This window comes from Enhydra lutris, unplaced genomic scaffold (assembly GCF_002288905.1).
Source record: "Enhydra lutris kenyoni isolate GAN:26980312 unplaced genomic scaffold, ASM228890v2 scaffoldscaffold31, whole genome shotgun sequence".
Taxonomy (NCBI): Eukaryota; Metazoa; Chordata; class Mammalia; order Carnivora; family Mustelidae; genus Enhydra; species Enhydra lutris.
Window position 1 is genome coordinate 10130475 of NW_019154115.1, and position 13296 is coordinate 10143770.

Sequence of the window (13296 nt, forward strand, 5' to 3'; positions counted from 1 at the left end):
CTTGGCAAGACAGAAGGAAGTGACATGATACACTCAAAGTGCTGAATGCAAAAAATCTGCAGCCAGGAATACTCTATCCAGCAAGGCTATCATTGAAAATAGAAACAGAAATAAAGAGAGTCCAAGAAAAACAAAAACTACAGGAGATCGTGACCACTAATCCAGCCCCGTAAGACATACTAATGGCGACTCTTTGAGTGGAAGGGAAAGACCAAAAATGACAAAGGCAAAAAATGATCAGAGAAAATCTCCAGAAATAATGACAAAACAAGTAATGAATCCCACTTACAACTGCACCAAATATAGTAACGTACCTAGGGATAAACCTAACCAAAGAGGTAAAACATCTGTACTCTGAAAACTATAAAACACCAATGAAAGAACCTGAAGATGACACAAAGAAATGGAAAGACATGCCACTTATGGATTAGAACAAATGTTTTTAAAATGTCTATACTACCCAAAGCAATCTACACATTAATGCAATCCCTACCAAAATACTGAGAGCATTTTTCAGAGAGCTAGAACAAACAATCCTAAAATTTGTATGGAACCATGAAAGACCCCGAACTGCCAAAGCTATCTTTTAAAAAAGAAGCAAAGCTGGAGGCATCATAATTCTGGACTTCAAGTTATATTACAAGCTGTAGTTATCAAAACAGTATGGTACCGGTACAAAAACAGACATAAAGATCAATGGAATAGAAGAGAAAACCAAGAAAACCCACAACTATTTGGTCTATTAATCCTCAACAAAGCAGAGAAGAATAGCCACTATAAAAGAGATAGTCTCTTCAAGAAATGGTGTTGGGAAAGCTGGACAGCAAGAAATAGAAGAATGAAACTGGACTATCTTAAATCATACATAAGAATAAATTCAAAATGGATGAAAGACCTAAATGTGAGATAGGAAACCATAAAAATTCTAGAGGTGAACATAGGAAGCAGCCCCTTTGACACTGGCCATAGCAACTTCTTTCTAGAGATGTATCCCGAGGCAAGGGAAACAAAAGCAAAAATAAACTATTGGGACTTCATCAAAATAAAAAGCTTCTGCACAGCAAAGGAAACAATCAACAAAACTAAAAGGCAACCTATGGAATGGAAGAAGATATTTGCAAATGACATATCTGATAAAGGGTTAGTATCCAAAATATTTAAAGAACTTATAAAACTCAACACTCAAAAATGAATAATCCAATTCAGAAAGGGGCAGAAGACATGAACAGACATTTTTCCAGAGAAAACATACAGATGGCCAGTAGACACATGAAAAGATACTCAACATCACTCATCATCAGGAAAATACAAGTCAAAACTACAATGAGATATCACATAGGCCTATCAGAATGGCTAAAATCAACAACACAAAAAACAACACTGTGGCAAGCATATGGAGAAAGGGGAATCCTCTCGCACTGCTGGTGGGAATGCAAACTGGTGTGGCCCCTGTGGAGAACAGTATGGAAGTTCCTCGAAAAGTTAAAAATAGAACTACTCTCTGATCCTGCAACTGCACTACCAGGTATCTCCCAAAGAATACAAAATACTAGTTTAAATTCAAAGGGATATGTGCACCCTGATGTTTATAACAGCATAATCCATAGTAGCCAAATAATGCAAACAGCCCAGGTGTCATTGATGAATGGATAAAGAATATGTGAGATAGATAGATATATATATATATATATCTATCTATCTCACATATTCTCACACACATATATATGTATATATATATATACATTGTTATATATTATATAATATATAAATATATATATATAAAATATTACTCAGCCATGAAAAATAATGAAATCTTGCCATTTACAACAATATGGATGGAGCTAGAGAGTATTATGCTAAGCAAAATAAGTTAGTCCAAGAAAGACAAACACCATATGATTTCACTCATATGTAGAATTTAGTCAACAAAAGAAATGACCAAAGGTGGGGGAGCAAGAGGGAATCAAACCAAGAAATAGATTCTTAATGAGAAAGAACAAAGTGATGGTTATCAGAGTGGAAGTGGGTGGAGGGATGGGTAAATTAGGTGATGGGGATTAGGGAATGTACTTGCTGTGATGAGCCCTGGATGTTATATGGACATCTTGAATCACTATCTTATAAACCTGAAACTAATAATGCACTGTATGTTAACTAACTGGAATTTAAATTAAAAGTTAAAAAGAAAAAAAGAAAGAAAGAAAAGCATCTGTACCTGACTCCTCTCTGTTATCCCTACCTGTGTTATAATGAAATTCCACTAACCCTGAAATTGGAGGGGAAGATCCATGGTATATATTTAGTTAGGGAACAACAGCAACAGATTGTTGCAGTATATAGAATACACAAGCAGCAGAACAGAAGCTATGGTAGAAGCCACTAAGTCACATGGATTCCAACTATAATATAGTATATGAAAGGAATTAATTTTAAGAGAAAATGTAAAACTATAGAAACGAAAAAAAGTGATACCAGGAAAATCTTTTACCTGGGCATGTTAACAATTCCAGTACACTGCATCTGATCAAAATCCTGAAGACTAACTCAAGCTATCCATCCTATCAGAGGTGTACCTAAAATAAGTACCTACATCTATTCAAAGAACTATCTACAATACATACATTCTTGAAAGAAACACCTGGACCAAGACTGGTCTACGTGCCTTCCATTCAATAAGGCATTCCTTTAATTACTTATGGCTTGCTAAATTTTTAGTGTGAAGTTTTTTTTCTTTTAACAAAAAATAAGCTTAAGAAATTTGGTTTTTGTATGAAAGGCGGCTTCATTTGACACAGATGAAACAAGACAATCAAAGGAAAGTAAGAGTTTGATGATTTATTCTAATCAAATATGAATATATCAGGAAAGAATAGATGATATGATGAAATTATGGATTCACAGATTTTCTTAATGTTTATGCCTTTACATATTTGGAAAGAAGAGAGGCAAACCCTATTGCCCCTAGGGCACAGGAACTGACTGACTAGGGGATAGAAGGAAAAAATCCTACTCTCAAGACCCAAAACACAGAACCAGCTTAAGAGTGAGGCTACACCAGTCCCCACTCACTTCCCACCACCCACTCCCCACCACCCACCTCCAGGCTAACAAACACCAAATAACAAGGAACAATAGTACTGATGGAAGAAGGGCAAGGGTATATTTATAGAGAAAGACACCCTTTAAGCCTCAGTCTCACAGGAAGAGCTAAAGCTGAGTATGAAACGAGAAACCTGAGGGAAAAATCCTCTAGTAACATAACTCCCACCCTCAGCACAAAGAAATACTACAGGAATTGAACCTGGTAGTATACCAAGGGTAACTATAGCAACAAGAAAGCCAAAACTCAGATCAACTCACTAGGTGAAATCAAATCCCATAGTAATGACCTAACATAAGAAATGGTATGCCCACTTTTCAGATACAAATACTATTTATCTGTCTTCCATATAATTTCTTGCTTTCAACCAAACATTGTATAACACAAAAACGCAAAGGGGGAAATGAACTGTCAGGAGACAAAGCAATCAGCAGAATCAGACTCAGATATGACTCCACTACTGGAAGTATCAGACAGAACATTTTAAATTACTATTATTAATATGTTAAATGTTTTGGTGAAAAAAGGAGGACAACATGCATGACCAGAATGGTAATTTTAGCAGAGGGTCAGAAACTGTAAGAATCAACGGAAATGCTAGGGGAAAAAAACAACCACAATGACAGGGATGAAAAATGCCTTTGATGGGCTCATCAGCAGATGTGACACTAATGAAAAAATGAATCAGTGAAACTGAAGATAGGTCAACAGACAGAAATTACCCAACATAAAACACAAAAAAAGTACATGGAGGATACGGTGGATACTAAAACAAGGCATCTAAGAATAGGGGTTAACATCAAATGGTATAGTATTTAGGAAATTGGAATCCCAGAAGTAGAAGATATGGGACAGCTCGAAGAACACCAATCAGGATAAACACCCCAAATAAATAAATAGATAAACATATAGGTAAACATATGAACAAACCAGATTTAGACACATCTTGCTCAAACTGATGAGAACTATAGATAAAATCTTGAGGGGAACCAAAAAATTCAACACATTATAATATATAGGAAACAAAGATCAAAATTACAGTAAGACATTTTGTCAGAAAATATGCAAACCAAGAGAAAACAAAATGACTTCTTTAAACTGCTGAAGGAAAATAAAACTGTCAACCCAAAATTCCATATTCACCAAAAAAAACCTTTCAAAAATGAAAAATATATTTTTAAATGAAAAAGGCATAGAAGAATTAATTATCAGTAGATCTGCAACATCAGATATATCAAAGGAAGTTATTAAGGCAAAGGAATGTGGAATTAGACAGAAATGGAGAGCTAACAAGGAAATAAAGGGCACTGGACATGGTAAAGAGAAAGTTGAATATAAAATTATTTTTTCAAGTTTTTAACTGCTCTAAAAAATAACTATCTAAATCAAAAACAGTAACACTGTATTCTGTCTTTATAACCTATGTAAAAATAAAACATATGACAACCACAGGAAAAAAGAACCCACAAACTATTAACATCAGGAATGAATGAGAGAATTATCACTGCAGACCTTAAGACATTAAAAGATTAATGGAATAGTACAAACAAGTCTATATAGATAAATTCAATATTAAAAACCACAAACTACCAAAATCCATTCAAAAATAATCACATAACTGGGGCGCCTGGGTGGCTCAGTTAGTTAAGTGTCTGCCTTTGGCAGAGGTCATGATCCCAGGGTCCTGGAATGAGGCATGCACCAAGTCCTGGGTCGGGCTCTCTGCTCAGCAGGGAATCTGCTTCCCCAGGCCTTCTACCCTCCCTTTCCCCCTGCTCATGCTCTTATTCTCTCTCAAATAAATAAATAAAACCTTAAAAAAAAAAAAAAGAATAATCATATAACCAAAAAATCCCATATCTATTAAACTTATTTGTAGTTAAAAACCTTTCAAACAAAAGAAAACTTTCTATGGTGTAGAAGATAGCTGCTTGGAAGAAAGTGGCTAAGTTCTGCTAGGTTTCACTTATTCACTGTTCAGTATGGAAATGCTGTTCAAAAGATAAATGCTGAACCTGCCTCATGCATCTCTGAGCATACTCAGAGATATGGAATATTTTGTAGTATTAAAAAAACTGACATTGAGAAAACATGTACTTGAACAAAAATATTTCTACAAAAAAAACCCCAAAATCAAACAAACAAAAAACTATTTCTACATACACCATTAGATTGCCCAGTAAATAACATTTATAGGATAACCCCAAGTATTTTATTCAGAGTGCCTGTTTAAGACAGTAAAAACACATTTAATATATATTCAAAATATTTTTTAAACAAGATTTATTTATTTTAGTGAGAAAGAGTGCAGTGGGGGGAGGGGCAGACAGAGAGAATCTCAAGCAGACTCCCTGCTGAGCAAGGACCTCTACAAGGGGCTCAATTTCATGACTAATGAGATTGTGACTTGAGAGAAACCAAGAGTCAGATGCTTAACCGACAGAGCCATGTGGTACCCTTGAAATATTTCTATTTTAAGTATTAAATTTTCCTGGCAGCCCAGAAAATAAAATCATCTGGAAAGATTAATTTTCCAATGTGTAAATTATTTGACATTTTATTGATTTCAGGATTTTTAAATAATAAACTTATCTCCATTAACTCACTAGTTGAACTAAAAAACAGATAAGTGAAATATATGATGCTTTTATAAAAACAGAAACACCTTAGAATTTTGCTTAAGGTTAGATATTTTTATATCTAATGACAACAAAAAACAAATCTTATTTTTTTCCTGATAACATGCCAATAATTGTTATTATGCACAATGAATTGAAATGTTTTAAAAATTAAACCAGTAATATTTTCACATATTCAAGCCTTTAAGGTACAGGTAAAACAAAATTTACCTCAGACACAGGTTCTTGTTCCTTAGTGGGAGCTTCGTTTTTTAATCTTGAAAACAAAATAAGTATTGAATAATTTATTTTATATTTACAATGGAAAATATGCAACAGTTCTTTTCTGCATGCTTAAAATAATTATGATGTGAATTTAAACTAATGTAGATTTGTAAATGACCTTTATAAATATTAAGGGAAAAATAAACAGTAGATTCAATAAACGTGCTAAAGAAATCAATACAGGCATGTATTTCCTTCTTTTCTAAAAACAAGAGCACTTAAGAAATACAATTATAAATAAAAGACAATATATTAGTAAAATCATTTCAAAAAGAGAATTACTCTTTAAAAAATAAAAGCAGGTTGTATGCTTAATATATATAATATGCATAAATATTTACTATTATAGGGCTTAAAAAGTGAGAGAAGAGAAATTTTATCTACTGTGAAATTCAATATAATGCTATTTTGATATTTATTACAATTAAGGTAGCAAAATCACAGAAATAATTTATAATTCTGAAAGATATAGTCAACCTTCATAAGCATAGCTCAAATATTAACTACAATTTTTTTAAACCTGGTTTCTAAAAATAGAAAAATTATAACTTACTACAACATTAAGAAAGGCATATGCCATCTCTAAAATAATCTAATATAAAACCTATCTTTCCCAAAAGATCTTTTAGAAACTGCTGATAACAAAATACTATCTACTGATTATATTAAACTCAATTTTAAACTACATAAGTCAAGTGCCTACCTGATCTGAAATGCCATTAATAGTTAAATGATTCATTACTTTATGAAGGCTTAGAACTATACTTAAAGATAAATATATTTAATATAAGTAACAACTATACTGACTTAAATTTCATGTACAAAAATGAAGACCTAAAGTAGGATAGAAACATCAACTACCCTAAAAGCTACTCTCATGGTTAGTTGAAATACGGAGTTGATAATCATCTTTATCCATTCTCTGAGGGCACACTGAAAAAAACAGGTCTATAGATTCTAATGCTTTATTAGATATTAATAATAATTTGTGTAAAATTACTTATCTATATTTTAGTTATTACATGAAATTATAAACAATTTAAAATAGTGTGTCATTTTTCATTCTTTTATTATATTGGTAATGAATTATAGTAATTTACAACTAACTTACTAAACAAATTTAGATGAATAAAACTTGCAGAAATACTGACAAAATTCATAAATGTCAATCATTTTGGAGATTAAAGATTTTGTAATTCTTTTAAATGTTTAATTGTGAACAATATTCATAAAGATGAAATTTCACATTAGTCTTTAGTGATTTATACAGGAAAATGATAGTCTTACGAATAACATGTATAAAGTCATATGAAAACATGAAGAATTAGTGTAAAGAAACAAAAAGTAGATATTGGAGTAATGAAGTTTTGAAATAAATTTGTATATTACAACTGATTTTTATTTCTAAGTAGTTAAAAATTTTAAACTCAATTTGAAAAACTGAAACAAACTGGTCAAAAAGAAGTTTAAAAATATTTTATAAGAGAATTTCCCTGTCGAGTTTATGGTTGAAAATATTATCAAAGATCAACCTTACATTCTTATAAAAGAAACATTACCATGCTAATCATTTTTCACATATGGCTATTCCAATAAACTGATTTTAAGCAACAATTAAAATGAAAGCTATTAAGCATGTGTTAATATTACTGCTGGTATTTCAATTGGAGAAACTAAGGCCTCTCACTATCTCTGCAAAACAGGTTAGTGACAGAGTTTTTTTTTTATTACTCTTCATCTTTAAGAAACTGGTAGATGAGAACAAAAAAAGTTATTGAAATAATTAGCACGAAGAGGACTATGATACCAATCTTATTTTGGGGCTTTAACCACACTGGTATTCTATTTGTGGAACAGAATTATAATAACCAGTGAAATATTTAAGTAAACAAATATTTAAAAAATTCAAAAAGTACACTATATAAAATTTCACTGAGAAAAAAAATTCAGAGTTAAAAATTCATCACTAAAATGTACACTACATTTTTGTAACTACAAAAGCATATTTTAGGATTAACAAATTAAAACAAAAAGATGAACAAATTTTAACACAACTACTAACATATCATTAACACTATTAGAAAAGAAAAAAGTGTTCTTACCTGTAATTCTTACTCATTAAAGATACCTGCTGAAATAGTCATCATTTAAGATATTCAATTGCTTGGTAGAAGACAGTGAAATTTGCTAAGCTCAAAGTTCTGAGCTAAAGACCTGCTATTAGATAATTATACTTTTCACCTGTAAATGTTGCAATAATTTTTTAACAGAAAAATGTAGTACAACACTTAAAACAAACACTAAAATTTCAGTGTAAAGAGAACAGAAAGATTGGTGATCAATTTCAAAATGATTACAGATCAAGATTGCAAGTAAATTACTTTTCTTCTGTATTTGAACCCACTGAAACAGATCTTTCTGATAAAGGACAATCCTTTCCCTGTAAAGTTTAATATAAAATAAACACTCTTTCTTGCATTTTTCTGCAGTCACATAACTAATCCAAGGCTACATGTAAAATAATTCTGGGTTAACTACATTAGTGTGTTATTCTGAGGTTTCTTTTGAGGTTTCATTCACACGATACACATACCTTGGGGTAAAGGGAAAAGCTATAAAGGGAAAGTCATTCAGATTCATTTTAGCCAGGCCATATTCTGTCCTTCTAATAACATTTAAAAGCCCCAAAATTCAGTGTTGATTTTTAAAATGTAATCTTCAATTTAAGAATATTTGTAAGCATACTAAAAAAGCTGAAAAGTTGCACAAGCCAATAGGAAAGCCAATCACTCAAGATCTTCTACTTAAGATATTCAAGACTATGGATGCCTGGGTGGCTCAGTGGGTTAAAGCCTCTGCCATGATCCCAGGTCAGTTCAGGTCATGATCCCAGGGTCCTGGGATCTAGCTCCCATCGGGCTCTCTGCTAAGCAGGGAGTCTGCTTCCCTTCCTCTCTCTCTGCCTACTACTCTGCCTACACAAAAAAAAACATTCAAGATTAAATTTAAGATAGTAATCATCAAACTACTAAATTATAGTAAAACATCTAGTGTGCCATTTCTGATCATTTGTTCTGAGAGGTGTTAATAGATAGATGGAAAGGGTAACTGAGCTAAGCACTTACTGGGTTACACATACATCAGGTACTGTGCTAAGAGTTCTAGTCCAAAGTTAAGACATAGTCCCTCCTATCAAGGAGTTCATCATCAAGGAAACATGTTGAAGCAAATGCTTATGGAATTGTGAAAAGTGTTTCAAAAAAAAAAAGCGAGAGAAACATCTATACGATGGAATGGCTGTTCAAAGGACTGAGCCACTACAAAAGGGAAAGATGCAAGGAAGCAGTGAATATACTGTAGTAAACTTGGTTTTGCAGGAAGAGCAGGAGTTAGCAAAGCAAGGGAAGGAGATTCAAGGCAGAGCAAAAGCAAAGAATTATGAAACAAGACAACAGTGTTATGAGAACCTGAGTGGTCTCATATGACTATAATGTAGGAACAAAGGAGAGTAGTCAAATATGCAATTGAAGAGATAGCAAGGGCAACTTCAGGAAAGATCTTGATTGCCAGGATATAGTGTTTGTGCTAAGTTAACAGGAAAGTATGATGATGTGCATCTGGAAGACCAAGGGGATTATTAGAAGAGGGCAAGCTCCACTCAGGAAGCCCAGAGAAGAGATAGTTAATGACTGTCTTAAGCAAAGTAGAAGCAGTGTCAGTGGAGAAGAGGAAGGTTTAGGGAGATGATTAACAAGGTAAAACCAATAGAATATAAGTACCAACTGGAAAAAGAACATTTAAAAGAAATATTTACCAGTCAGACCGGCTCAGTCTTATTATTCTCACCCTTAAGGAAAAATTCCAACCATCACTTCTCAACAGAGAACCCCAGCGTCATCATCCAGAGCTTTATCCCCCCATTTGTATTACTATTTATTTCAATCAATCAGCAATTCAATTCAGAAATATCACAATATATTAGAATTAGACTTGATTCCCAAGAGATTGGCCAGCTGCCCCCATCTTGTACATGAGAAAAATCTGAGGCCTAACAATGCTGAAATAATAAATCTATTAAGTAACAGAACCAGGATTAAAAGTGACAGCTCTACTTCAAACTTCCACCGCATTTCTTCACAGCCAATTCCTTTCCTGTGAATCAGGCTCCCTTATAATCATGCCAGGAAAAGTGAAAAAGCTTAACTGATCTCTCGGCCTCTGGATGTTTTCCACTCTTAAACATGCTGAGTATCATTGCCAAATTAATCTTATGAATAGACCAATCCATGCCATTGTTTGCTGAAAATGTCCTATTGCCCATACATCATAGACCTATTGCTCTAAGACTGGGAAACTAGATTCTGGTCCCAATGTTACAGGTTTGTCAGGTGCTGCCTACTCTCCTGTGGAAACCCACTGAAGCTCACTCCCATCTAGTTCCTCAGCCAATCATAACAAGGCAGGAAGTACATCTGTAACCACAAATACAACCAGAGAAGCAATAGAGTATAGTATGTATTAGTTTGGTCTCTGAAGACAGACTGCTATAATTTAAACTGGGGCCCTCTACCTGGAAGCTATGCAATCATGAGCAAATTACTTATCTGTACCTCAGAGGACTTAATATCCATAAATTGGGACTCTTAACAGCGTGTATCTCATTAGTTTGTGAGAATTAAATGAATGAATAAATATAAAACACTTAGAAGAGTGTCTGGCACATTACATGTGCTCAATAAATGTTAGTTATTATTATTGACATGGTGGAGTTGGGAGTCAACCTTATTGTCCAGAATCTACTTGAGAGTGTAGCACACAGCCCTTAAAGTTTATTACCACTTAGATATCTTCCGTATTTTGAGATTTTCCTGTGATACTTCCCCCAACTTCCAAACACAATCCACTAATTTTGATTGCAGGGTCACTCCTGTTAGGACCAGCCCTATTTGGTCTCACACAAAATTATCTACCCATTTCTGAACACCTAGGTATGATCTAAAGTTAGGCAAGATAGAGTATAAAATCATTCTAGATAGAACGAATTAGAGACAGGAATCAAGAGAAACAAAATATTTGTGTGTGAAAATTTGAAGCAGAAAAAACAAGACCATCAGTGGAGGCAGAAGATTTTAATGCCAAACTAGGGGTCTATTTTGTTATTTTGTTGGCAATGTTGAATTAGCCCTGGATATTTAATTTATAATATACAAGCAAATACTATCAGGACCAGAAGACTGAAAAAAATGGTAGTAACCCTAGAATCCCTGGCAGAAGTTGGCACGGTGTACCCTAAATGAAGAACTACACTAAAGTTTCATTTGTCTTTCCATTTCACTGGGTCTCCCATCATTCTCTGCTTAACAGATATCAAAGAAGTCCAAACTGCCAGAAACCACCATATTTTGACACACTGCTCCTACCTATTGTCTAGCAATTATATACCAGGGACAAATATGTTGCATCCACTTTGAAAAGGAAAAACTATTTTAGAATTACTCAAGATTTGGTTTGAGATATTAATGCCTGTGGTAGGATGAGACAAGTCTAAGGGCATGATCTCCCATCATTTCTGAAATCAGTTAGATTTCAAAAGTTTAGAAAAGGGAACCACAAACTCCCTGAAATGAAGAGCCAAAGCTATCCTGAGAAAGAAGAACAAAGCTGGAGGTAATCACAATTCCAGACTGCAAGATCTTTACAAAGCTGTAGTAACCAAAATGGTATGGTATTGGTACAAAAACAGATATATAAATCAATGGATTAGAAAAGATAGCCTAGAAATAAACCATGCTTATATGGTCAATTAATCTATGACAGAGGAAGACAAGAATGTTCAATGAAGAAAAGACAGTCTCTTCAATAACCAGTGTTGGGAAAACTGTACAGCTACATGCAAGAGAATGAAACTAGATCACATTCTTACACCATACAGAAAAATAAATTCAAAATGGATTAAAGCCTAACTGTGAAGGAAAAATAAAATAAGATGAAAATTGAGAGGGAGGCAAACCATAAGAGATACTGAACTCAAGAAAACAAACTGAGGGTTGCATGCAGGGATGCTGGGTAGGAGGAAGGGATAATTGGGCTATGGGCATTAGGGAGAGCACTTGATGGAGTGAGCACTGGTTATTATATGCAACTGATGAATCATAAAACTCTACCTATTAAATTAAAAAAAAAAGACCTAAGTGTGAGACCCCAAACCATATAAAACCCTTAAGGGAACACAGGCAGTAATTTCTCTGACATTGGCCATTGCAATATTTTTCTGGATAGGTCTCCTTTGGCAAGGGAAACAAAAGCAAAAATAAACAACTGGGACTCTATTAAAATAAAACAGTTTTTATTGAAGTGAAGGAAACTATCAACAAAACAAAAAAGGCAACCTACTGAATGGGAGAAAATATTTACAAATGATGTATCTGGCAAAAGGTTAATATTCAAAATATATAAATAACTTACACAACTCCACACAAACAAAATACTCCAATTAAAAAATGGGCAGAGAACCTGAACAGACAGACATTTTTCCAAAGCAGACATACAGAAGACAAACAGTCACATAAAAAGATACTCAGTATCACTCCTCATCCGGGCAATGCAAACCAAAACCACAATGAGATATCACCTTAACACCTGTCATAATGGCTAAAATCAAAAAGAGAAGAAAGAATTAAGTGTTGATATGCAGAAAAAAAGGGACCCTTGTGCACTGTTGGTGGGAATGTAAATTGGTACAGACACTGTGGAAAACAGTATGAAGGTTCTTCAAAATATTTAAAAATAGAACTACCACATGATCCAATAATTTCACTGGCTATTTACCCAAAGAAAACAAAAACATTATTTGAAAAGATGTATGTATCCCTATGTTCATTGGGCATAATTTATAACACCAAAGATATGGAAGCAAACCAAGTATCCGCCAATATAGGATGGATAATGAAGGGGTTATACACACACACACACACACACACACACACACACACACACACTAGAATCCTACACAGCCATAAAGGATGAGATTTTACCACTTGTGACAACATGGATGGACCTAAAGGGTACTAGGCTAAGTGAAATAAGTCAGAGAAAGACAAATACTGTATGATTTCATTCATATGTGGAATCTATAAAACAAATGAATAAAGGAAAATGAGCAAGGAGCAGAATCAGACCTATATAGAGAACAAATTAATGGTTGCTAGAGGGGAATGGGATGGGGAATGGGCAAAATGGGTGAAGGGGAGTGGGAGATCCAGGCCTCCAATTATCAAAGGAGTAAGTCATAGA

At 33.8% G+C, this 13296-nt stretch overlaps 1 protein-coding gene across 4 annotated transcripts in view; it reads right to left on the reverse strand.

Annotated features, from left to right (window-relative positions):
• The window catches only part of LOC111153325 (zinc finger protein 280D), a 130260-nt gene that overhangs the window by 18504 nt on the left and 98460 nt on the right, over nt 1–13296 (reverse strand). For all 4 annotated transcript variants that reach the window (XM_022512279.1, XM_022512278.1, XM_022512280.1 and 1 more), the window contains one exon: nt 5950–5995. In XM_022512279.1, coding sequence (XP_022367987.1) covers nt 5950–5995 — 46 coding nt within the window. The remainder of the gene's footprint in view (nt 1–5949; nt 5996–13296) is intronic.